This window comes from Dermochelys coriacea, chromosome 5 (assembly GCF_009764565.3).
Source record: "Dermochelys coriacea isolate rDerCor1 chromosome 5, rDerCor1.pri.v4, whole genome shotgun sequence".
Taxonomy (NCBI): Eukaryota; Metazoa; Chordata; order Testudines; family Dermochelyidae; genus Dermochelys; species Dermochelys coriacea.
In genome coordinates this window covers 24028446-24056250 of record NC_050072.1, presented here as the reverse complement: position 1 = coordinate 24056250, position 27805 = coordinate 24028446, and the positions used below count along the sequence as shown (strand labels likewise).

The 27805-nt window shown below is 41.5% G+C and overlaps 1 protein-coding gene across 4 annotated transcripts in view; it reads left to right on the top strand.

The window, feature by feature from the left end:
- Positions 1 to 14346, top strand: part of NPR3 (natriuretic peptide receptor 3) — a 59963-nt gene extending 45617 nt beyond the window's left edge. For 3 of the 4 annotated variants that reach the window (XM_038403866.2, XM_038403864.2, XM_038403867.2), the window contains 4 exons: positions 1612 to 1706; positions 8290 to 8425; positions 11097 to 11184; positions 14230 to 14346. In XM_038403866.2, the coding sequence (XP_038259794.1) occupies positions 1612 to 1706; positions 8290 to 8425; positions 11097 to 11184; positions 14230 to 14341 (431 nt within the window). In that variant the 3' untranslated portion in view covers positions 14342 to 14346. The remainder of the gene's footprint in view (positions 1 to 1611; positions 1707 to 8289; positions 8426 to 11096; positions 11185 to 14229) is intronic. The other variant, XM_038403865.2, reaches the window with a different exon arrangement.
- Positions 14347 to 27805: the final 13459 nt, after the last annotated feature.

Genomic DNA, 27805 nt, shown 5'->3' with positions numbered 1-27805 from the left:
CCTGTTTTATTATTGGGTTTGTTGACTGTCAGCCTGATTCTGCCAGCTTTATTCATGGTGAATAGCACCTTAGTCCACAAGAAGGTCCCCTGATTTCAGTAGGACTACTCAGTAAGGGCCTAATTCTGCCAAAGTTGCTAAATTCAGTCATTCACCAGGGTCAAGTCATGACACCCTTGCTCACTTTTTTGCTCAGTCAGGGAAAAGTCCGAGTGGGCCTGATCTGCTCTTGCTTATACCGCTATAACTCAGGAGTAACTCCACTGAAATCAGTGAAGGCAAATTGCTGTAACACTGGGGTCAGAGAAGAATCAGGCTCAGTGCCTTTAGTGGAGTTGTTCCCAGAGTTAAACCAGAATTAAAAACTCATTAAGAATTTCAGGATTTGGCACACAGTTTCCCAGTCATGAGTGTGTATTCGCAAAGTTCTACAGTATCTTTGACAGAAATATGTGTGGCTGTTACTGTATGCATTCTGAGCCAGAGCCCCAGGGGTGTAAACTGGAATAGAACCATGGTCTTCAGTAGAGCTACATCAATTTACACCAATGGATGAACAGACCCTACATTTCACTGGAGATTAGTCACTGAGGGCAGGTGCCATGGTGAAGACTTGAGAAACTGACAACAAGTTTTTTATGAGTCTTTTTCAAAATTGTAACCAGAAATATTGAAATAAATAGGAATTGAACCCAATTTCATGTAGAGAATTTGTACAGAGCCTTGAACTTAAGAAGGGCTGATTACCCAAAATTTTTATTTAAGTCTATATGAGCAGTGGGTCTATCAAACCCACACAGTATATTCTTGGGTGGGGGGTGCATAATTCAGTGCCATTGACTTCCATGGGAAGAGTCTCATTGACTTCAGTGAATGTTTAATAATGCCCTTGAACTCTATGTGTAACACAGAAGAAAGGAAATATGGCCCCAATTCTGCAAAGCACTTAAACATACGTTTAAGCTTGACAGTGAGACTGAGGTATATGCATTAAGTACTTTACTGAACTGGAGCCTGTCAGAGTAAACCTGCCCTTTCAGGATCAAATTTTTCAGCCCCAGCAAAGACGATGGAATCTAAGTAAGGGCAGGATTCAGCCCACAGTAAAGCAGCTATATCCATTATCCCCCCACATCATATCCAGTGAAAGCAGCAATAAACCAGCTCCACACATGTACCACATGTCGGAGCTGTTGACTCTGGCCTTGGTCTCCGTTTCATTAGTTCTCAGCTTCACATAAGCATGTGTGGTTTTACTTGGGCTTTGTTATCTATTTCAGTACAAGGCCTTATGTAAATTAATTTGCATGAAATGCATTTTTATTTTTATTCCAGTGCTCTGAGTTTCTGGATTACATTTTTTGCACATATTCCCCAAACAGGCTCACATATTTTATATTTCAAAAGGAGAAATGTTAAGCATTTCGGAATGCAGACGCTGAGATGAAATTACAATTTCTTCTGGAAGCCAATAAAAGTGCTGTGAGACTGATGAGATTTCCTGTCAAGTATCAGTCGGTAAAAATCTGTCCACTCATAGTTTTGTTTTCCTTGGAAGAGTCCAACATTTTAATTAATTAATTTTCTAATTCCTTACATGCCATTCTCTAGGCATTGCAGGGCAGGTATCCATCGATGCCAATGGAGACCGATATGGGGATTTCTCAGTGATTGCAATGACCAACCCAGAAGCAGGCACACAGGAGGTAAGAAAATAAACATAATTGCAAATGCCTACTGATGAGCTGTCCCAGCTAGTGTCAGTATAATGTACCATCATATTGTCTGCTTACTCAGTAGACAGCTAATTTTTTAACTATGTGTATTAAACTGTCATAACATAATCCTACAAACCCTAAATGCAAATCCTGCTTGTAAAAGTAATCTTAAATCATAAAACTCAGTTCTACAAATCCATTTTCACTCAAAGGATTACTTGGGTGTAAGAGTTTACACGACTAGGCTCTATATCGGGGTGGCCAAACTTACTGACGTTCTGCGCTGCATACGATAATCTTCAGAAGTTTGAGAGCTGGGCGTGACTGCTAGGACTAGGGGCTTCTGCCCTGTGGGGCTGGGGGGAGTACCTGCCGGGTCTAGAAGCTTCAGCCCTGCAAGGTGAAGAGGAACACCTGCTGGGTCTAGGGGTTGAAGCCCCAAGCCCCAGCAGGCACCCCACTCCCTGCTGGGCAGAAGCCCCAAGCCCCACATCCCCACCGCAGGGCTGAGGCCCCAAACTCCCTACTCTCCGTCTGGTAAGCAGAGAATGGGGATGGGGCGTGTGGCTCCATGAGCCACTCTAACTGAAAAGGAGCTGCATGCGGTTTGCAAACCGCGATGTGGCCACCCTTGCTCTATATCTTAATTGGTCCTGAGATATAGTTTGAAAAAGAGAAGTTGCAGAGTAAAATGACTAAGTTCCCATCTTCACTGGTAAGAAAAGATAAGTTTTTACCTCAGGAAGCTAAAACACATGAGCTATCCCAAGGTAAAGACACAATGAAGATAAGTTTCAGAGTAGCAGCCGTGTTAGTCTGTATTCGCAAAAAGTAAAGGAGTACTTGTGGCACCTTAGAGACTAACAAATTTATTAGAGCATAAGCTTTCGTGAGCTACAGCTCACTTCATCGGATGCATTTGGTGGAAAAAACAGAGGAGAGATTTATATACACACACACAGAGAACATGAAACAATGGGTTTATCATACACACTGTAAGGAGAGTGATCACTTAAGATAAGCCATCACCAACAGCAGGGGGGGGAAGGAGGAAAACCTTTCATGGTGACAAGCAGGTAGGCTAATTCCAGCAGTTAACAAGAATATCAGAGGAACAGTGGGGGGTGGGGTGGGAGGGAGAAATACCATGGGGAAATAGTTTTACTTTGTGTAATGACTCATCCATTCCCAGTCTCTATTCAAGCCTAAGTTAATTGTATCCAGTTTGCAAATTAATTCCAATTCAGCAGTCTCTCGTTGGAGTCTGTTTTTGAAGCTTTTTTGTTGAAGTATAGCCACTCTTAGGTCTGTGATCGAGTGACCAGAGAGATTGAAGTGTTCTCCAACTGGTTTTTGAATGTTATAATTCTTGACGTCTGATTTGTGTCCATTCATTCTTTTACGTAGAGACTGTCCAGTTTGGCCAATGTACATGGCAGAGGGGCATTGCTGGCACATGATGGCATATATCACATTGGGAGATGCGCAGGTGAACGAGCCTCTGATAGTGTGGCTGATGTGATTAGGCCCTATGATGGTGTTCCCTGAATAGATATGTGGACAGAGTTGGCAACGGGCTTTGTTGCAAGGATAGGTTCCTGGGTTAGTGGTTCTGTTGTGTGGTGTGTGGTTGCACACACTAAGCTATCTAAACTACTATATGCCACAAGGGGCCACAACAATGGTTCCCGTAACCCACCCAGCAATATTGTTAATCTATCCAACTATACTCTTAGCCCAGCGGAAGAATCTGTCCTATCTCGGGGCCTCTCCTTTTGCCCCTCCACCCCCACGAACATGATACAGTTCTGTGGTGACCTAGAATCCTATTTTCGACATCTCAGACTCAAGGAATATTTCCAACACACCTCTGACCAACATATTAACCCACAGAGACCTTCCTGCCAACACTACAAAAAGAAGGATTCTAGGTGGACTCCTCCTGAAGGTCGAAACAGCAGCCTGGATTTCTACATAGACTGCTTCCGCCGACGTGCACGAGCTGAAATTGTGGAAAAGCAGCATCGCTTACCCCATAACCTCAGCCATGCAGAATACAGTGCCATCCACAGCCTCAGAAACAACTCTGACATCATAATCAAAAAGGCTGACAAAGGAGGTGCTGTCGTCATCATGAATAGGTCAGAGTATGAACAAGAGGCTACTAGGCAGCTCTCCAACACCACTTTCTACAAGCCATTACCCTCTGATCCCACTGAGAGTTACCAAAAGAAACTACAGCATTTGCTCAAGAAACTCCCTGAAAAAGCACAAGAACAAATCCGCACAGACACACCCCTGGAGCCCCGACCTGGGGTATTCTATCTGCTACCCAAGATCCATAAACCTGGAAATCCTGGACGCCCCATCATCTCAGGCATTGGCACCCTGACAGCAGGATTGTCTGGCTATGTAGACTCCCTCCTCAGGCCCTTCGTTACCAGCACTCCCAGCTATCTTCGAGACACCACCGATTTCCTGAGGAAACTACAGTCCATTGGTGATCTTCCTAAAAACACCATCCTAGCCACTATGGATGTAGAAGCCCTCTACCCCAACATTCCACACAAAGATGGACTACAAGCCGTCAGGAACAGTATCCCCGATACTGTCACGGCTAACCTGGTGGCTGAACTTTGTGACTTTGTCCTGACCCATAACTATTTCACATTTGGTGACAATGTATACCTTCAAATCAGCGGCACTGCGATGGGTACCCGCATGGCCCCACAGTATGCCAACATTTTTATGGCTGACTTAGAACAACGCTTCCTCAGCTCTCGTTCCCTAATGCCCCTACTCTACTTGCGCTACATTGATGACATCTTCATCATCTGGACCCATGGAAAAGAAGCTCTTGAGGAATTCCACCATGATTTCAACAATTTCCATCCCACCATCAACCTCAGCCTGGACCAGTCCACACAAGAGATCCACTTCCTGGACACTACGGTGCTAATAAGCGATGGTCACATAAACACCACCCTATATCGGAAACCTACTGACCGCTATTCCTACCTACATGCCTCTAGCTTTCATCCAGATCATACCACTCGATCCATTGTCTACAGCCAAGCGCTACGATATAACCGCATTTGCTCCAACCCCTCAGACAGAGACAAACACCTACAAGATCTCTATCATGCATTCCTACAACTACAGTACCCACCTGCTGAAGTGAAGAAACAGATTGACAGAGCCAGAAGAGTACCCAGAAGTCACCTACTACAGGACAGGCCCAACAAAGAAAACAACAGAACGCCACTAGCCATCACCTTCAGCCCCCAACTAAAACCCCTCCAACGCATCATAAAGGATCTACAACCTATCCTGAAGGACGAGCCATCGCTCTCTCAGATCTTGGGAGACAGACCAGTCCTTGCTTACAGACAGCCCCCCAATCTGAAGCAAATACTCACCAGCAACCACACACCACACAACAGAACCACTAACCCAGGAACCTATCCTTGCAACAAAGCCCGTTGCCAACTCTGTCCACATATCTATTCAGGGGATACCATCATAGGGCCTAATCACATCAGCCACACTATCAGAGGCTCGTTCACCTGCGCATCTCCCAATGTGATATATGCCATCATGTGCCAGCAATGCCCCTCTGCCATGTACATTGGCCAAACTGGACAGTCTCTACGTAAAAGAATGAATGGACACAAATCAGACGTCAAGAATTATAACATTCAAAAACCAGTTGGAGAACACTTCAATCTCTCTGGTCACTCGATCACAGACCTAAGAGTGGCTATACTTCAACAAAAAAGCTTCAAAAACAGACTCCAACGAGAGACTGCTGAATTGGAATTAATTTGCAAACTGGATACAATTAACTTAGGCTTGAATAGAGACTGGGAATGGATGAGTCATTACACAAAGTAAAACTATTTCCCCATGGTATTTCTCCCTCCCACCCCACCCCCCACTGTTCCTCTGATATTCTTGTTAACTGCTGGAATTAGCCTACCTGCTTGTCACCATGAAAGGTTTTCCTCCTTCCCCCCCCTGCTGTTGGTGATGGCTTATCTTAAGTGATCACTCTCCTTACAGTGTGTATGATAAACCCATTGTTTCATGTTCTCTGTGTGTGTGTATATAAATCTCTCCTCTGTTTTTTCCACCAAATGCATCCGATGAAGTGAGCTGTAGCTCACGAAAGCTTATGCTCTAATAAATTTGTTAGTCTCTAAGGTGCCACAAGTACTCCTTTTCTTTTTAATGAAGATAAGGCACTTTAGTTTTACCATGAAGTAAACTAGGTGAGGTCAGCGCTAAGCCACTGTCTGTGGCTGATTCACCACAGAGTCCTACTAGCTAAAGTTTAAAGCTAAAGTTTAAAGTTTAAATTAATATCTTAATTCAAGCTAGATATTTTTGTATGTGCATAGGAGTTAGGTTTAGGGTAACACTCAAGTTATACCTCAAGCTAACAGTGCAGTGCAGACAAGCTCGTAGTAACTCAGGGAGTTCCAATGACCTCATTTGAATGTCCCAGTGAGTAAGGTCTAGTCATGTAAGTAATGATTTACAGGGCTGGACTGGGTCACTAATACATTTCTATAGATACAAATGACTGAAAACTATGAACCTAACCTGCATATACTTATATGAGTAATCATAGCTACTGGAAGTCAGTAGGACTGATTATGGGGGAAAGATTGAGTGTGATCAGCCCCTATTTGTATTAATATTTTTTTAGTCATTTCATTCTCCCTTGCTTTACTTCTGCTTGCCTTTCATTTCCAATTGAACCTCTCTTTTCCCCCTTTGATGTTGCATTTCTGTTTCTCTTCAAAAGTATGTCTCATGTTAATTTCTTCCTTTCATTCTTGTAATCTATTAGTTGTTAATTGTGTCTGTTTTGCTCAGGTTTTTCCGCTGTCCCTGTGCTGATTTATAACCTGGCCTCTTTCTTTGATGCCATTGTTTTTTTTTATTTATTTCACTGGTTCCTTCCATCTGGTCATGAAAACTTTAGTTCCTCAATGGAATTGAGCCAGATGAGTGCATGCATTGGCCAGAACCCTGCTCACAGCTTCATACATAGACTCTAAGATCAGAAGGAACCATTAGATCATCTAGTCTGACCTCCTGTATATTACAGCCAGTTACCCCTTTATTGACCCCAATAATTGGTGTTTGACTAAAATGTATCTTCCAGAAAGACATGAAGAGATAGAGAATCCATCACTTTCCTTAGTAGTTTGTCCCAGTGGTTAATCAGCCACACTGTTAAAAATGTGTGCCCTATTTCTAATGTGAATTTGTCTGGCTTCAGGTTCCAAGCATTCATTCTTGTAATGCCTTTCTCTGCTCAGTTAAAGAGCCCTTTAAGTACCTTAATGGGGGGTGGGAAAATACTGGGAACTATACATTGTAACCAAGTTGCCTCTCAAGCTTGTTTTTGATATGCTAACAAAATTGAGCTTTTCAGGTCTCTCACTGTAAAGCGTTTTCTCCAGCCCTTAAATAATGTTTGTGGCTCTTTTCTGCACCCTCTCCAATTTGCTGCACCTGCAGTCCCATAACTGAGCAATTGTTGGAATATGAATAAATGCACCCCTTATAGGTTGTTGACCTTACATGGTAGCCCTCCAGTGGCTCGGTCCTCCAGCTTGGTCACAGTCAAAATGAACCCCTTCCGGGGTAACAATAGTCCTTACTAGGGCCTTCAGTCCTGGCTCTGGGCCCTTTAAATTCAGCCCTTGGCTGAGGTTCCCAAACAAGCCTTGTCCCCTTCTCAGGGTTTACACCACTTTGCCAGTGGCTGGTAGGGGAGCCTGGACCTGCCTACTACTCCGGGTTCCAGCTGAGCAGCAGCCACACACACAGCAGCCACATACCGCTCACTTCAGTTCATTGTTGCTGTTTCCCTAGACCTCTTCTTACCTGACCCCTTTATCTTCACCCCCTTACCTTAGGTTAAAGTTCTCAGGTCCTCTCTCTCCCTGCTTAAACTACTGTAGTCAGAACCAAACTCTGGTTGTCCCTCAAGCTCCTTTGTCCAGAGAGGAGCACCATTCCTCATTCCTTGATCCCAAGAACTGACCTGCTAAGGCCCTCAGCTCCTTTTTATCTAAGCCTTCTGGGCTCTGATTGGCTGCATCTGTGCAGCCGCTCTAGGCAGGTCTGGAGGGCCCACTTTTGCTGCTCCTTTCCTGGGACGAGGTGTAGTAGGATTGTGGGCCACAAAAGGCTTGGTACATCACAGGAACCATTTCAAGAACCATCACAAAGTTTTAAACAAGCTGGCTCCAAATTTTCTCTGAACTCTGGCCATTTATTGTTTGGGGCAGAAAGCTGGTAAAATTGATTTCAGTGACTAAAGTGGAGCAGGATATGGAAAGCCCTAGATTTATAATCTAAAATTTTGTCCATCGCCGTAAATGCTGCTAATTAATGATCTCATCAGTGGGATTCTGACAGGACAACTCATTCAAGTCCTGTGGATATTCAGGATGTGCCAGAAGGCTCCAAGCACATGCAGCTCTCCAGTTTGTTTCTTTTCTCTGCGACTAAATTCATTAGAAAAGCATTGTCATTTCTTGTTTTTACACAGGTGATTGGGGACTACTATGGAAAGCAAGGGCGTTTTGAAATTCGATCAAACGTGAAGTATCCTTGGGGTCCTGGCAAGCTGAGAATAGATGAAAACAGAGTTTTAGAGCACACGAACAATACGCCTTGTAAATCATGTAAGTTTAGTGACTTAATGTTTCCTTCCAAGCTGTAAGAGAGAGAGGAAGCAGCTCATGCTGTAATACAGCATCCCCTTGTTTACACTCACGTTCTTTAATGGAACACTGTCAAGGTTGCTGGGCCTGAAAATGCTAACAGGACCTTGACAGCTGTGCTGTATTGAAGCAGTTCTGTTTTTCACGGCCGGGACATATCTTTATTCCCAGACATTGCATGCTGCTACTGGGAACAAAAAGCTAAAGCAGATATGCAACTTCTTGTCAGACTCCCATCATTAAGGTGGTGCATGGCCATTATGCTACAGAGACCTCTGGGTTGGCCCTAAGCCCATGGAAGTCCCCTTCCAGGAAAATAAACGGGTAGCTCTCCGCAGGCCAGAAGGGAGCAAACATAGTGAGTAGCTGGAATATGCAAGCTTGTCCCCTGAGACAAGGCGTAATCACACCCCTTTGACAGATGCTGATCAGAACAGCATTAACTCTCCACGGGGTTAGGGATGGTGTCCTCCAGGGATTCTCAACCTGAGCGGCCCCATCTCTTTCCAGTTCCCTGTGTTCACAGACCATGCCTCACAGAGGGGACAATGAGGAAAGGTGACTGGAAAAAGATATTTGCAATATTTCTGTGGCAAGTTTCTCTCTGCTGTGGACATTTCCCTCAAAAGGATGGTCTTAGCTCCCCTTTTATAAGGAGGGTTTTGCAGGAAATGTATTGCTAGCTCTGGAGCCAGTAGATACATCCAATTTGACAATATTATTTCCCTCTTTTCCATTCAGATTTAAAACACTAGCTGTACTCCATACTTTACTGTATACATTCATTCTGGCCCGGTCTGTCCCCGACTAGTGCAGAGGGAGACAGTGTATTTGAGACCCCTTATTATCTCCATGAGTCCCTGGGGTGGGGAACAGCAACGCCCTTCAAAGGGTCAAGGAAGAGTGAAGAGGAGGCAGGTCCTTCGCTTCCCCCTCCCTCAGTACCAGCCCATGGAGTGGGCCACGGATGGCAAGAGAAGCAGGCTATGCCATCCTAAAGACTGATGCAGCTAGCATGTTCCTTTTTTGCTCCTTAGAGAGGCTTTCTTCCCTGAGCTCCCCCTGGGTCATTGCATCTCTGCTCTGCCCCCTACTCAACTCTGTGGCAAAGTGCTATGTTTTCACCGTTCAGCTGACTATTGATTTATGATTATGTTCACATAGTCATTCGTTGACTGTAACTTCATGTGCAAAACTTTCAGCACAGAACTAACATCACATGAATTTAACTTGAAACTCAACCCAGAGTCATCAAAAGGTTTGCTGAGGCTTTGAGGCTATGAGTGAAGACAAGCCCATCCTTGAGTTAATCTGGGCTGGTGTACGATTTTGATGCTAACCCAGGTGAAACTCGGTCGTTTCTGTCATAGTAGCTGCTGCAGTCATTAGACCCTGCCCCCTGCCATGTGATCTATTGTAATCCTAGTCCCTATCATGAGGGGTAGACCATACACACCCATCTCTTACCAGCATTTCTCTATATCACACCTTTATAATAACTGTGACTGAGTGTTCCTTTGATTTGGTGGTGATGGGAGGGTTGGCCCCCAACACTCAGAGGCAGGTCCTTCGCTTCCCCCTCTCTCAGTACCAGCCCATGGAGTGGGCCACGGATGGCAAGAGAAGCAGGCTATGCCATCCTAAAGACTGATGCAGCTAGCATGTTCCTTTTTTGCTCCTTAGAGAGGCTTTCTTCCCTGAGCTCCCCCTGGGTCATTGCATCTCTGCTCTGCCCCCTACTCAACTCTGTGGCAAAGTGCTATGTTTTCACCATTCAGCTGACTATTGATTTATGATTATGTTCACATAGTCATTCGTTGACTGTAACTTCATGTGCAAAACTTTCAGCACAGAACTAACATCACATGAATTTAACTTGAAACTCAACCCAGAGTCATCAAAAGGTTTGCTGAGGCTTTGAGGCTACTGAGTGAAGACAAGCCCATCCTTGAGTTAATCTGGGCTGGTGTACGATTTTGATGCTAACCCAGGTGAAACTCGGTCGTTTCTGTCATAGTAGCTGCTGCAGTCATTAGACCTGCCCCCTGCCATGTGATCTATTGTAATCCTAGTCCCTATCATGAGGGGTAGACCATACACACCCATCTCTTACCAGCATTTCTCTATATCACACCTTTATAATAAATGTGACTGAGTGTTCCTTTGATTTGGTGGTGGTGGGAGGGTTGACCCCCAACACTCAGAGTAAAGCAGTGACGAAAATAAAGTCACATGAGTTTGAACCAAAGGAGAGGTTCAAGCCCTTTCTGAACTGCGTTCTGAACAGCTCTCGTTATTTTTTTGCATTGATCATTTCTTTAACACATATTTTCCAGAATGTGAACATGAACAGTTCTCGGTAGGTTTCAGAGTAGCAGCCGTGTTAGTCTGTATTCGCAAAAAGAAAAGGAGTACTTGTGGCACCTTAGAGACTAACAAATTTATTAGAGCATAAGCTTTCGTGAGCTACAGCTCACTTCATCGGATGCATTTGGTGGAAAAAACAGAGGGGAGATTGATATACACACACAGAGAACATGAAACAATGGGTTTACCATACACACTGTAAGGAGAGTGATCACTTAAGATAAGGTAGGAATGCTGATCATTTATTTCTGTTTGCTTTTTCAAGCAGGTGGCCTAGGAGAGTCAGCAGTTACAGGGATCGTAGTGGGCGCCTTACTTGGAGCAGGATTACTAATGGCTTTCTACTTTTTCAGGTTAGTCCCAGTTACTAAAAGTCCCTTAGCTACCTACAGAGCTCAAACCTCTCCACACCTTGCAAGCCTTTCTCTGGTATGAGGAGAGGAGACAGTCAGGTGCTAAAATAAGGGCCTACTTCTCTGGGGCAAAACTCCCACTGAAGCCAGTGCATTCACTTTTACTGTCTCAATAGCTGTTTTGAATGCTTAAATCAGCTTTATTGTGTTAGGCCCTGATCCTTCAATCCCTTATGCTTGTGGGTAATTTTCCTTGTGTTAGTAGTGGCATAGAGAGTACATTTATAAAGTTTGTAGATGATACCAAGCTGGGAGGGGTTGCAAGTATTTTGGAAGATGAGATTAATTTTCAAAATGATCTGGACAAATTGGAGAAATGGTCTGAAGTAAATAGGATGAAATTCAATATGGACAAATGCCAAGTACTCCACTTAGGAAGGAACAATCAGTTGCACACATACAAAATTGGAAATGACCACCTAGGAAGGAGTACTGCGAAAAGGGATCTGGGGGTCATAGTGGATCACAATCTAAATATGAGTCAACAGTGTAACACTATTGCAAAAAAGGCGAACATCATTCTGGGATGTATTAGCAGGAGTATTGTAAGCAAGACACTAGAAGTAATTCTTCTGCTCTACTCCACGCTGGTTAGGCTTCAGCTGGAGTATTGTGTCCAGTTCTGGGTGCTTCATTTTAGGAAAGATGTGGACAAATTGGAGAAAGTCCAGAGAAGAGCAACAAAAACGATTAAAGGTCTAGAAAACATGACCTATGAGGGAAGATTGAAAAAATTGAGTTTGTTTAGTCTGGAGAAGAAAAGACTGAGGGGGACAGGATAACAGTTTTCAAGTACATAAAAATTTGTTACAAGGAGGAGGGTGAAAAATTCTTCTCTTTAGCCTCTGAAGATAGGACAAGGAGCACTGGGCTTAAATTGCAGCAAGGGCGATTTAGGTTGGACATTAGGAAAAACTTCTTAACTGTCAGGGTAGTTAAGCACTGGAATAAATTGCCAAAGGAGGTTGTGGAATCTCTGTTATTGGAGATTTTTAAGAGCAGGTTAGACAAACACCTATCAGGGATGGTCTATAATACTTAGTCCTCCCTTGAGTGCAGGGGACTGGACTAGATCTCTGCAGGTCCTACACTTCTATGATTCTATGATATATGTCCATAAGGAAAACTTACTGTTGCCTGCATCAGTGCATGTTCAGTACATCTTGTGGGTCTCAAACAAATCATCCATTTATCAAATGACAGGATTAATTAAAGACCCCATTTATGTTTTGAAAAAGACAAAAAAAAATGGTACAAATGTGCCTTTATAATGTACTTTGGGCATTGTCCCAGCCAGACCCTTGCATCTTTTACAACCCTCCCAATTTGAAACTACAAAATGTAAAGGTGGTGTTTTTTTTAAACTTTACACACACCGGGGGGCAGATCCGTAGGTGTTGTAAACTGACAGTATGCACCAGCAGAGGACTTGCCCCAAGTGCTTCTGACTTTGACATTTGGGGACTGATTCTGCACCCACTGATGCTAGGGGGAGGAGGATTAGGGCCTTAATTCATCCATTAGAATGAGTGGCAAGAATTAGATATCACACCTGGCATATATTCACTGGACATACAGGGCCAGATTTTAAGAAAAGTGCATATGGGATTGTGTTCACAAAAATTATTTGTGTACACATCCATAGTTATGCAGCAGTTACACTAATGTACATGCAAATATAGTTATACAACTGTTTGGTCATCTGCATGTGTAATTACCACAATTAGACATACAACTTCTTGCATATCTTTGAGGGTACAACTGCACTGTGTTGAAAAATCTGAACCATAGTTCTTCTGATATATTGTCTCAAAAGGAATTGAAAGGCTGTATTTCCAAAAATGGCTTGGTTTTGTGCCTCAACAACTTCCATACACAAAGAAATAATAGAATATATATACAGTAAGAGTCTGTTTTTTTAAGGAATTTAGGTACCTAAAGATTCAGATAGATGCCTACTGGGATTTTCAAAAGCAGCAAGGTGCCTAACTCCCATTGATTTCCATGGGAGTTTGGTACTTGTTAGCATTTTCAAAAGGGTGTTAGCAGGTTAGGTGCCTATCTGCATCTTCAGAAGCCTAACTTTGGAAATCCTGGATTTAAATCCCACTTGTTCATGAAAATTGAACGCAAATTTCCTTTGTATGTGAACATTATGTCATTTGTGTGCAAAAGCAATATTGTGCAAAAACTTGCATGTACAACGGGGCTGGTTTGAGGCCGTTTTGAATAATCAGCCCTGAAACCCAGTGGGTTCATTGGTGTAATGTTAAAAATATTAGACTCAGAGTTTCTAAAATTTCATTTTGGAGGTTTATGGGAGGAAGTGGGTTTAGTACCTTACTTTGATGTATGAATAACATAAAGAAACTCTTGATAAGGAGCTTAAGGTGGGCACACATGGAAAACCATGGCTGATGCACAAGCAATTTAATATACCCCTTAGATATCCTTAGGGCTGGATCCAGTGTTAATTACACAGCTAGTACTTCCAGTGACATCATAAACACACTAATCTATCTCATGTAGATGTTGTGAGGGGTTAATTAGATAGTATCTGGCTTCAATGGGAGTTTTGACTGCATAAAGAGCCAGATCCATTGTGCAGATCCCACAGAAAGTGGCCCCCAAGTCTGGTATAAGAAAGTAATTTGGCTCTGATCAATGCAAAAAGAGTAATCTGGCATAGTTCCCATGCGACTATACAAAAATGTCCTAATGGTTTAGTTCACAAATTGTCAAAGAAGAAAATGTTTGTGTCTGCGTGCTTTGAGAATGCCTGTTAACTTTTACACAGAATTCTTGGGCTAGGGCAAAATGCTTCAAGGCAAACGACTTTAATCTTTTACCAGGGTTTCACATTCTGTCACTTCTCATTTCTCAACAGAAACCCAGTTGTCCCCTATAGGCATTCTTTGAAAGAGAAGTCCTATTATCTTGTTATTGAGGAAGGATTTCTTACTCTGTTCCTCTCCTTTCATGCAGAAAGAAATACAGAATAACTATTGAGAGACGAAGTCAACAGGAAGAGTATAATGTGGGCAAGCATCGGCAGTTACGTGAAGACTCCATTAGATCTCATTTTTCTGCCGCATAAAGAAGTAAAAAAATACCATTCTTCCTGAAAAAAACTTTAGGGAAATGGACAAAACCAAAGACGTCAGTGTAAAAGAAGAGGCTCTTGAAGAACTCATTCTTTAAGCAGTAGAGTCATTTTGTCTTAATTTCTTTCAGAAACTCAGGAATGATTTACTAATCACATTATGCCACATGGTCTTTCATCTCGTGGAAAAAAAAAAAGATAGTTTCACATTGTAGGACATTCTTAGTGTTTTGAGAGGGTATTTTCTAAGACATTTATTGACAGCAGTTTTGTGCTTAGTGCTGGGTTATGCTTCTTCCTGACCCCTTCTTTTTAACTCCTACTGCTCCTTTCTTAGCTGCATCACAAGCAAGGATATCAAAATGTGGTTTCAATGCTGCTTTGCCATTAAAATAAAAATGTCTTCATTTTGGGCTTCCTGCATTATTGAAACCAATGGGCCACTTTGCCATGGACCTCAGTGGGTGCAGGATTAGACCCTTAGAGTTTAATCTCAGGAGTTGGCACTTGAGATATAAATAATTATTGAGAAAGTAAAGAGGGTGGAAACACTCAAGTCATTTTTTCATTGCATGTACAGTATCAAAATCAAGACAGCAATACAGAGACTGCATCTCTTCTCGCTTATACTAGGTGTAAGTCAAGAGTAGCTCCATTGTAGTCAGTGGAGTTTCATTGGTATGAGACATAAGCAAAGGGAGAATCAGAACCCTAGAGTGGATTGGCTTTTTCTTCAGCCTGACATATGCTTTTATATTATAACAAAACATCCCAGAAGAGTCATCATCCTTCTCTCTCTCCACCATCACCACCCCTTAGAAAGGCTAGTGCAGTACCTAAAGGGCCAGCTTCTGCTCCCATTGAAGTCAATCGCAGAAGTCCTCCTGATTTCAGTGAGAGGAGGGTACGATCCAGACTCTGTAAATATTAATGATAGGGGAGTGTTTGTACAGTAACGGTAATTCAAAAGAGGTGTTTTTTTTAATAAAAATGACATTCCATGCTAGCATTTTATTTTTAGGTATTTTTATCTTGTATTTTTCTATTAGAAAATGTCTATTTTTGCTTTGGTGAGATTAAAAGTCAAGGTGAGAAGGTTTGAAGAAATATTTTTACAAGAATGAATAATGTGCACAGGAAGTCATTGATGTAAATAAAAGTTATTTTGGTTTATGAATATTAACCAGATTTTTCTTCCTCCCTCTTCCCCAGGCATGTGCAGAATGCAAATAATTAATTAGCTAAAGTAAAATGCAATTGATTAATTAGTTGTAAAATTGCCAAAAATTATTCCGATTTCAAATTTAGGGCCTAATCCTGCAGACACTTAACTTTACATACATTCAGGTCAATGAGACTGACTACTTACATGGGTAAAGTAAAGCGGCTGCAGGATTGGGGCTTTAAGATGCTGCTGTGGAGCCTGATCCAGATCCTGCTGCCATTGACTTCTCTGGTAATTATCTCATTAATTAATGGACTTCAGTTGGAGCAGGAGCGGCTCTGTGGTGAATTAGCTGTTAAAAGCAGGTTATTTTATACTGTATATAGAAAAGTTCTTAACACTTTCTAGTCAGGAAATGTAGGTATTATTTAGAATGCCTGATTTGGAGAATAACAGCTCGAAGAGTATTGCCTGAGAGAAAAATTACTGAGTTTGTGAATCCTTTGGTTTATCCAGGCAATTTTTCATATTAAGAAAACTAGTCCCTAAGACAGTGGTCCCTAAACTGTGGGGCATGTAGCCCCCCAGGGAGGGGGTGTGGAGGAACATCTGTGGGTGGCACAGCAGGGCCCAGGCCAGCTCCTACCAGTGAGCGGGGCGGGAGCTCCATCCAGCCCCACTCTGCCCCCAGCTCCACTCCAGCCCCAGCTCCTGGCAATAGCTGACGCCTTAGTGCCACTCCTGCCCCCATTCTCGGCGGCTGGACCCCACTCCTGGCCCCAGCTGCGGCCCCCAGCCCGGCCACGACTCCCCTCCCGAGGCAGGCTCAGACACATTCTATTACTGGTAACGGGGACGGTGCGAGAGGAAAAGTTTGGAGACCACTGCTCTAAGGGCCAGATTCTGCCTTCATTTACACTAGTGTAAATCCAGAGAAAGTGCAGCGAAGTAGCTTACAGTAAACTGAGAGCAGAGTTTGGCCCTATTTGTTTTATTACAGCTTTCTGTTTTTTTTCAGTGAGTGGACAGATTTTGCTGGTGTGTTTCATCATACTACTTTTTTCTAAAACATGTTGTATCTGGGCATACGGTTTACTGCCTGCATTTGTGAAGTTTGTCTGATTTCTCAGGCATCGAGGCAGGGCCGATTCTTGGAGCTGCTCCAGAGTAGATCAAAGCAGCTGAAAACTGGGTGGATATGAGACCTTAAAGATTCCCTCTCATTGGGTAGCACAGAGTAAGGATAGACGCTCTAACGTCACCCATTTCCCAGTCCAGATCTGCAGCGTGTGTCTGTTGAAAAAGTGATGTGGCCAATGCACCACTACAGCCCAGTGAACTTTGGCCACTAGAGTGGCCCCCCTCAAGCCATGAACCACTGCATCTGGCATAGGTTAGAGCAGAATTCACATTGCTGTAGAGCTGGCTAAAAAAAGTTGATCAATTTTTTGGAAAATTTCTAAAATATTTTCAAAATCTGTTTCAACTAAAACGTTAGGGAAAAATTTTACTGGTTTCAAAATCATTTTGATTTATTTTTCACTTTGGGAAATATTCAAATTTGTTTTTTTCCTCCTTTTCTCTCTTTTTCTGTTTTGCTACTAAAAAAAGGGAAAGAAAAATGAGGGAAGGAAAAAAGCAAAAAATAAAAACCAAAATGTTTTTGTTGTAAACCAAGGACATTTTAAAATACAAATTTTTCACAAAACAAAAATTTTGTTTGCTGTGGCTTACATGGGAGGCTGGTCTGGCCTCCCGAGCTTCCCCACAGATCAGGAACACAAAGGTGGGCTCAAGATGCATTTGTCCTCATCACCTGGGCCTGTGCCAAGCACAGTTAAGTCAAAGTAGAGGATCTGGGATAATGAACAGGACAATTTTTGATCATATGAGCTTGTTTCAGCTAAATGGAATTGAGGAGAAAACAGAAAAGGGTCATTAGAGAGTCACTGTGAGGCTGAAAAAAAATCATGCGGCCCTGGATTACTGGCATGCTTTTAATCATAACCCTTGATAGCATTGCCCAGGAAGTCTCACCAGCTGGGGCTCCTGTGGAGATGGGCCACAGTTTAAAGCACCAGAGCCCACTTCATTCACTTTCAGAGGAGGCACCATAACGTTGGGAGCATAGCAGACTGCTGTTGGAGGAATGCATGGAGCCTGTTTATCTATTTTTTAAAATCTCTGTCCTGTGTTAGTAATAACACCTTAGATTATTAAAATTGAACAATGTTTTAACATGAATTTACTTTTTACCATTGATGTTTGTTTACTTTTTACCTTTTTCTTTAATTAGGACAAGAAAAACAGACTAGTCAGTCTCCCTCTCTGATTCTTCTGCAGTAGCTCAGTGCTTAGGCTTTTAATACTGCAGGGGAATGTTTAAGTTCAGACAAAATACATTGATTTTCAAAGAACTTTTTAAAGAATTCTTTGGCTCTAAGGGGCTATAAAAGTAAATAAAATGTATTGTAAAATGTGGATTTCACAGAAGCTTGTTTAACCAAAACCTATGTTTGTGGCTATCCATATTTCACACACATTCACATAACAACAAATCAACATATAAAGGCCACAAATGAGCTGAGCTCTTTAGCACACAAACTTCAAAGTTAAGCACATCCATAAGTGTTAAAGTGATATAGTTAATAGAGGACTCGTACATAATTTTTTTTTTTTTGGTAGTAGTTAATGATGTTCAGGAAAGTGCTCTCTTCAGATATATGCCTAACGCCCATTGACTGTCTGAATATCTGCAAGCAGAGTTTATGAGTACAGGAGCTTTTGTTTAAATGACACATTTCACATGAGAAAGTTGAAGTATTTGCACTGTGCACATCTCTGTTCATAGAAATATTAGGCAGAAAGGAGTTTAAATGGTGTGTGGTCTTATTTTTAGACATCTTCGAATACAGAATGAGAATAATCCTGTAGACCACATGCAGGCCAAATTTTTGTTGAAGTCAATAGAAATGTTGCCAGTGAAAGATTTCAGGACTGGACCACCTGAAGGGGTTAACAAGTAGTGCAATGGGCTCTGATGGTGTTCTCTCCTCTTGGGAATCACAAGAAACATATGCACTTCTTTTTGGCCTTAATTCAGTCTTAAATCTAGCATGTATGTAAAATGGAGACCATCCCTTTATATTTTACCCATCTGGGTTAAAGGGGAAGCTTTGGTGTTTTACAAGGATATTGCTGGCTTTTCACCAGGAAAATAATACTGCCATGACTTGGAGACTTTCTTGGATTAGTGTTTAATTATGAAATAACTGCATAGATTTTTTTTTAATCTAGAATTGCTTCTTCCAGAATGCACATTTCAAAATGTCTCTGACTGGTGTACACCACATTTAGACCCTACAAAAATGACTTAAAAGGTGCTGGACTAGAGTTCATTCAAAATTTCTCATTAACCACTAATGTTAATATTCTGCATCCATGGCAAAATACTCTGAAGAATCTGACACTGTTAAAGTTTATATGTTAAGCTACAGCACATCAGATATCTTTCATGGATTCATTAGGTGCTGAAACTTCAGAAGGTTAAAAATCCTGACTCTCTGTAAACTGTTGCTTGGTGTTTCTGTTGTGTGAATGTTCCTACCAGACACTTGCGCAAGCAGAAGAAATGTACCTAATAGGGGATTTAAAAATATCTTGTTTTAATTGTTAATTTCTTAATCTAAAATGATATGCACAAGGAATAACTTCACAATTCTCTCACACCAAAGTCTGTGACCATGGGTTTTACAAATATTAGGCCAGATCATCAACTGACATTTATTGGCACAGCTACGTTGACTTCAGTAGAGTTGCACTGATATATACCAGCTGAGGATCTGGTTCATTTCTTTGACACTTTATCCCCTATGAATCACATACTTGGGTGTTTCTCCATATAGTGTAGGAGGCACCATTAAAAAAGCGAATGTAACAGTTACCACACAGTGGTATATGAGATCATTAAAGCTTTTCTTTGTATTTAGTATATATCTGGGGCAATTGTGGGATAATGATTGGCAAGTGTTGACTGTTTAATGGCTTTTATTGTAGCAAAGAATTCAAGGGGTGGAAAAGTCTTTTGGGAATAGAGAATGAATACTTGCGCAGTTGAGTTGAGGGAGAAAGGAGAGAGAAACTCAGGGACTGATTGTACGCCCATTAATGTGCTACTGACTTTAATGAGAGCAGGATCAAGCTCTTGCTTTCTGCACAGGATGCGGTCTATATTATTTTATACTTAAGCTCAGAGGACCAGCCCAAGGCCTATTCACCAATTAAATCCCATTTAAGACATCAAAATATGGCTTAAATTGAATTTAAGTGGCACATAGGACTCGGACTGACCCTCTGCCCAGGGATGAATCTCACCTCTAAAACGAAGTGCTTACCTAAATAAGGGTGTTTATTTATTGAGCATGTCTAAAAATATAGGGAGCCCCATGCATTGGGGCAGAATGCTGAGAGGAAGGTGATGGGATGGATTTGCTTTGTTCCTTGTGCCTAGTATGTAATTATCATGAAACCAAGAGGACTCAGGATAGAGACTGTGGAAGTTAACTTTGTCCCCTTTTTTTGGGTGATACTGTTCATTATCAATGTAAAAATACTGGACAACACAGAAATGTTGTATCAGTCTAGTAGAAAATGAATGGAAAGCTGCACAGTATATTGTACTGATGTAAGTAGAACTATATGCATATAATGTGATTTTATTTATTATTGTTTTGGGATAAAGGAGAATGTGTATTCATCACTGTGGATATAACCTCTGTTTTATTTGTGTAATGTATTTCTTTCTTTTACAAGTTTGTCATCTAAAATGTCTACATTCATCAGTGCCCACTGATTTTAATTGTGTACATTTTCTTGTAAACATGTCAAGGAGGCAAGAATGTCACATATCCAGATTATAACAAAATGTTCCTATTAAAGAAACAGAAATCTGATAGTATACATTTTCCTGCTCTGTTCTCATCACCTGTTGATTTTATTGTTGGTCTCTAATGTTTGGAGCCATCAGAGTACACTGTGTTAATAATAAAATAATTATTCTGGTTTTGCTTTTAACACATCTAATGAAACCTTGATTTTAATAATGACTAGGGCCTATCAAAGGTGAAGTATTAAATAAATCCAATAATTGATTACACTGGGCATCATTTTAATTGTTTCAGAAGAAAGATACCACAATTGTTTCAAAGCCAAAAAAAGGCTTTGATTAATAAATAAAATAAATTTAAAATGTTTGATACATTTTCCTGGCTTCTCCAATGAGTTACAAAATAGAGACACGATTATTTAAATCAATTGGCTATTAAACCTCTATGTGCAAATTCTTGCAGTCAGGCAAAACTTGCATTGAAGAATTTTTCCCAAGACTGGATTGCAGGATAGTACCAAATCTCTTACATTAGTGACTGTATTACTCTGACCTATTTCTGGGATTTTAAAATACAGTCATCAGGACATCCCGTCACTCCTGGTCTACAGCCTTCTTATAAATATACATTTGTATGTTGCATCAATGTTAGGGTGCAATCCAAATTTAAGACCAGTTCTTAAAACCATACCAAACTTTGATAACCTAAAACAACTTGAAAACAAATATGAGGAGTCAATATCAAATTCATGTTCACATCAAAATAAAGATCTTGAGAATTCACAGGAGAGAAGCTTTAGATATGTAACAGCCAACAGAGTTACTAAGGCCATAACCAGGGTGGGGCGACCAGGGCAGCCACCCAGGGCGCAAAGCTGCGGGCGTGGAAAAATAAGGAAAAAGCAGTAGGGAGTGCAAATAGGCATGCTCTCTCCAGGCAGTATAATGACTAGTTGTGACCCTAAGCATAACCATAGAAGTGCAAGTCTACAGGCAAACAAGAAAAGGGTAAATGAAAGCAAAAAAATATAGGCCTAACGAGGTCCAACAACTGAACACTTTGCACTAAGTAGTGTCTTTTATCCATGGAGGGCACTAACATTAATTCTTTCAGCACACATGTGACGTTGATACATATTATTAAATTAATTTATAGAGATGAGTAAATCCTAAGAAACAGAAAGTGTAGCGCTGGGAAAGTTGCTTAACCTATATATTCCACCCACCCACATGCCCACCTTTTTTAAAAAAAAAAAATGCACATTTTTCCAGATTTTATGTTTTGATCCCATTCAAGTCTGAAATGTGTCATAAAAATTCCCAGGGGCTGCATAGCAATTTTTTAGGCTGTTTTCTAAGAAAAAACTATCCCAGGAGAAAAATGGGAATGCATTGTTCCCCTGCTCTGGTAAATCTCTTCAAGTGAATTCCTGCTCAACTCAGTCTATGATGTGCCATTTTCTAGTTATTAGCCTAATTCCCCCAATCTAGTGACCTGTCAATTTCAGGGGGCTGCCAAGTGGTTCACTCTTGCCATACTTACCAGGATCCCGGGGCTCACTATACCCTTTTCACTGGGCCTGGTGCTGTGATGATAATAACATTTAAAGGTCCTTTAGGGCTTTTCTACAATTCATGTCCCAGATTGTACTAGGGGTAGTTTAAAGGCAGCAGCCTTCCCCCTTCCCAGAAGGGTGCTAACCTCACAGGAAGGGAATGAGTGAGAAGTTCAGCATGTTCTTTTCTGACTCTTCCACCCCACACTTTGAGGTGCGATGAATAAGAAAGTGTCTACAAAGTGATCAGATCAGCAAGTCTCACTGAAGGATGTAGGTTTGGGATCATTTTGAGGGATGGTGTTTTGGGTGTAATACTACTTTAAACAAGTCTGTTTACATTTCTATTTATAATTGCTCAGACAATCCTAACCAACTGATGTATATATCCAAATCTTACTGAAGGTTTTCATAGTCATCATGTAGCTAAGCTATACATGTTCAATGCTAAATGGGATGACATCTTGTGAAAACTGAACCAGAAGGGAAGTGTCATGGAGCAGTGGGGTGGGATAGTAGGACAGCTGCTCAGCAAAACAAGCAGTGCTATCAGCTAGATACTGAACACACACATTGAAAGATGGTCCCATTCTCAAGGTGCGTAAAGTCTGAAATTGTCAACAAAAATGCAAAAAATCAAGTTGTTTTTACACGATTCTATACTGGAGCTCTTTGAAGAGCTAGTAATGACATTTTATGGTTATATACTGGTGAGTCAGGGATTCAAAACTGGCCAGTACCCAACTACCTTAACACGATAAACACGAGGAGCAGGGCCTATTGCAGGGAGATGGGCAACATGGGGAGAGTGGAAACTAGGCCTGGCTGTGAGACTCCCACAAGATTTAGAGAATTCAGATAAGCAGATGCATTTTTGGATGCCTAGCTGGACTGAAATAAGCCTCTGAACCCTTTGAGATTCACCCAACACCAGTTATAAATAGGAACAATGGAATCATGACATTGAACAGAGGAAAATGTAGGCTGGTATCAGGAAAAAATTGCAGAACAGTAGAATCTACTAATCTCCCAAAGTTGGTGTGTAGAATTTTTGTTGCTACAGGTATTTAAAGCAAAACTCTTTGAGAGTATGCAGTAGGGAAAAATCCTGCAGCTGCAGGTGGGAAGGCAAGATGATCTGATTGGTTATCATTACATCTCTGATTTCCCATTATTTATGGGCCAGGATACATTCAGAGGAAAGCTCCAAATTAGTGCTGGAGTTGAAGGCAGCCTGGATACTGACAGACAGAGTGATCTGGGGGAAGCACACTGGAAAAGGGAGACAGAGGGAAGAGAGGGGTCTAATTTAACTAAAGCAAGCCACACACCGTTTAAAAGTTTCCACTTCCATTTGGGAAGGGAGTTGAGGTTCAAGTTCAGGAGGATTGGTTCACAAATCTCAGCCCAGAAACCCATCATTCCTTGAATATTTATAGGGGTGTGCCACTAGGCAATAGCAAATATCTTAAAGGCCTCATTAACAATTCCCTCTTTTGTCAGATCCTGGAGAGTAAAGGCATTAGGAGCTATTGACACTTCCAGGGCTCAATGTGCTGCTATAAGTTCTCATCACCTGGGCCATGATTGGCCTGAAAATTCCTTCCCCTGTCCCTAACTGCAGCTGGACCAACAGATTTCACCAGCACCAGCTAACATTGAGTTTCCCTCTCCTAAAGTTTCCCTTTCTGGGCCAAGGAAATAAATGAAGGATAAATAATATTTACCAACCTTGAAAGTCTATGTGTGAGCAAGAGGAAGAACTGGATTTCCATCACACTCTCTTTTTATTATTCATCACTCATTTTCACCTTCAGATCATTCTCTATTTTTCCCTCTCCTCTTCTGTGGTCCTCCCATGGTTCTCTCCGTCCGTCTCCCGCTCCCTTCCTACTAATTTTCCTCAGCTCTTTCTCTTTCTTCAAGGTATTTCCGATTTTCAAAAGGGTCAATCTGGGTGCTGTAGAACCCAGAAAAATGTTCTCACAGTACCTGCAACCAAAGACAACCAAAACACAGGCTCTAATGGACTCTTCTCTGTTTGGATTCACTGGAGTGGGAGTCAGGAAACCTGGATTCTGTTCATGGTTCTGTCGCTGACATGCTGTATGTTTCTCTCCACCTCTGTGTTTCTCCTCCCTCTATCTGTCTTGTCTATTGTGATTGCAAGCTATTTGGGGGTAGAGGATGTCTTACACTATATCTTTCTAAAATGCGGCTTCAGGATACTGCTGCAATATAAATAACTACAAATTGTCTTCAATCCTTTTTGATGATAGAGTATCTTAGCTTTACTCTGGATGGATGAGACTTTGAGATGTCATCTAGTCCATCGTCTCCCTCCCCCACAGGCAGGATCAAGGAAAGCTAGACCACCCTGCAGGTGTTTGTCCAACCTATTTTTAAAAACCTCCTATGATGGGGATTCCACAACCTCTCTTCGAAACCTGTTCCAGAGCTTAACTATCCTTACAGTTAGAAAGTTTTCCCTTATATCTAAACAAATTGCCTTTGCTGCATGTTAAGCCCATTTGTTCTTGTCCTACCTTTAGTAGACACGGAGAACAATTGATCACTGTCCTCTTTATAACAGCCCTTAACCTATTTGAAAACTTACTAGGTCTCCACTCAATCTTCTTTTCTCAAAATTAAATATGCCCAGTTTTTTTTAACCTGTCCTCCTATGTCAGGTTTTCTAAACCTTTTTTCATTTTTGTTGCTATCATCTGGACTTTCCAATTTGTTCACATCTTTCTTAATGTGTGGCACCTAAAACTGGACACAGTATTCCAACTAAGGTCTCCCCAGTGCCGAGTAGAGTGGAACAGTTACCTCCCATGTCTTGCATGCAACACTTCTGTTAACACATCCCAGAATGATATTAGCCTTTTTTTGCAACCGCATCACATTGTTGACTCATATTCAATCTGTGATCTGCTATAATATCTTATGATATGGATTATTTTCATGTACTCTTACTAGGAAGGTAAAATAAACCTCATTTGGGTATTCTGAACCTTTTTTTCCAGACGTTGCTGCCTTCTCTCTGAACTCTGTCCCTTCGACCCGTGAGGAAAAATGAAACTCTACACTGCAATTTTGCAACCTTCAGCCATGCCCAGGCCCACCCATTTACAACTTGACCTTAAATAAAATTTATTGTCAAACATATGCTGTTATGAGTTCATGTCCAGCTAGAACATATTGTGCCTAACTTAGCAACCTTACACTATCAACAACACAGTAGAGGGAGGAGGCCAAGACATGCCTTCACATTTCTCATGACATCTGTGCAATTCTTCTTATTACCATATGGCTGTAAAATGTGAAATCATATGCTGTATGTTCTTTTATTATCTTTAGAACTGCACCTCTATGCACAACCAACAAGGAAAGGTTCATGGCAGACAAAAACTGTAAAAGCATGGTAAAGGTTCCCTCTTTGTAAATGTAAAATGGGATGCACAAAACATTAACTAACCCACACATCACTGCAGTGACAATGAACAGCACCACCTCTCAGAGAATGTTACAACATTCTCACTGAATGGCAGCTACATTTTTCTTACAGAGTAAGTTCTTTGACTGAAACTCAATGTAATTAGATATGTCCCATGATAGTTCAGGTATTTGACAAAGCCCTTTCTTTTTCTATTCTTGATTTAGTTAAATATTCAGGTTGAATCACTATAAGTGATGGAAGTGGGGCCCACTATTTCCACACATCAGAGTACCCTTGTTGATCTGAAATATCTTCAGGTGCTTTGGTGGAGATTTTGAACAGTAATGAGCTAAAGTTTGTGCACTTTTTACATGTACATTGGATGGCTCTGTTTCTGATTGCCCAATTTGGCACACCTAAAAAGCACCTGATTTTCAAAAGGGGCTGAGCACCCACCCTTTGAAAATCAGGTTCCTCAAGTGCCTCAGATTCAGGCATCCAAAAATCACTATTCACTTTTGAGGAACTTGATCTTTGTCTCCTCTCTCTCTGGTAGTTTCATTAACTCAGACTATTTCCATAAAAGTGACATATTGGGAGGCATGAACCATAGTAAAGTAGCTGTGTGTAAAACTTAAAAAAAAACAAAGGTTTCAGAGTAGCAGCCTTGTTAGTCTGTATTCGCAAAAAGAAAAGGAGTACTTGTGGCATCTTAGGGATTAACAAATTTATTTGAGCATAAGCTTTCGTGAGCTACAGCTCTGTAGCTCACGAAAGCTTATGCTCAAATAAATTTGTTAGTCCCTAAGGTGCCACAAGTACTCCTTTTTTAAAAAAAAAGAAAAGAAAAGAAAAGCAGAAAATGATTTTTAACTCAAGTAAATAGTAACATATAAACCTCATACTCCCCTTTGTTAATAAGCTAACAGTGACTAATTTATTCTCCCTACCCTGTTGTTGCACCAATATTGTTACCTACTAACTTCCAAAAGCCCATTAACCCTTTTGTGGACATCACAAATGCAACATGATAATCTGTCTTGAACTCACATTCAGAAAGAGCTCCTAATGCAATGCTCTGTCAGAACATCACATCTCAATTCTGTGGCTAGAGTGGGTAAGATGCTACACATGCAAAATCTTTAATTTTTACACTGACTCTGGGGCTCTAGTTTTCACACCTTGTTCAGCCTCACTCCTCCTAGCAAACCTTACTGGATGGAATCAGGCTTGCTGATAAGGAAAAGCTTCCCAGAAGGATGGTGGAAAGCGAGTAAGTTTTGAGGACCAGTTCATCTGACCTTGCTGATGAGCTCCCCGCATCTCTAGTTACAATGTCTATACCAAGAAGGCAATGTCATGCCAGCTGAATGCATAATTTAAAAAAACAAATCCAGTTTTACTAGAGTTAAACCAAAAAAGCAAAAGGAAACCAACAATTGATCAATATAGTCCATGCAGCTCACATCAATAGCATGTTGATGAGCAAGAGCACTGATTAAACATTGCTTGGCTGTTGATAAACCCTCAACATTGAGTTGTAAGACTTGGAGTGAGGGCCTGATGGTATGAAAACCATGTGATTGCATTGTTTTCTGGTTATCAGAAGTGGCAATATTGGGATTCTTCAAGTATGAACTTGCAGAATTCGGTTTTGTAGGAGGATCATTACCTTCCCTGGACTGTGCCAGATACTGACAGGTGGTTCATGAAAATGCTGATCCATTGCCACTGAAGCATACCCAGTTTACTTAGGCATGACCCTCGACTGAACACTGACATACAAAAGTCATGGGAGCAAGATAGTAGAGAAGGTCAAGACATGCAATGACCTTCTCAGAAAACTGGCAGGTTCTTTATGGGGAGCAGGTGCTCCAACTCTAAGGAGCTCAGCCCTTGCCATCTCATACTCAGTAGCAGAGTACTTTATGCAGTCAGTTGTCAGACATCAACCTTGTTGACTTGCAACTCATCTCAACAATGTGCATGATCACAGGAACTCTCCAACCGACTCATTTTCCATGGCTTCCAGTTCTGAACCACATTGCTCCCCCTTACACCAGGAAAGAGATTGCAGTTGGCAAGCTGCTTGAGAAGGTACATGCCAAACCAAGCTTGCCCTTGTTCAACGACCTTTTTAGCCCACCAGCTACACGTCTTACATCAAGATACCCACTGTGGTCAAGGCTGCCATGCCAGGCTGTGACAGCAAAGTCCTGGGAAAACTGGTGCTTAACACCAACCAGTTCCTCATCACAGACCCTACTGCTCACCCTACCGGCTTCAATCTGCCATGTCGTCAGTGGACTCTTCTCAACCGATTTTGGACTGGGCAAGGCCTCTGTGCAGCCAACCTGCACTGTAGGGGTCTTTGAGACAATCCAGGCTGCAGCTGTGGCACAGATCAAAC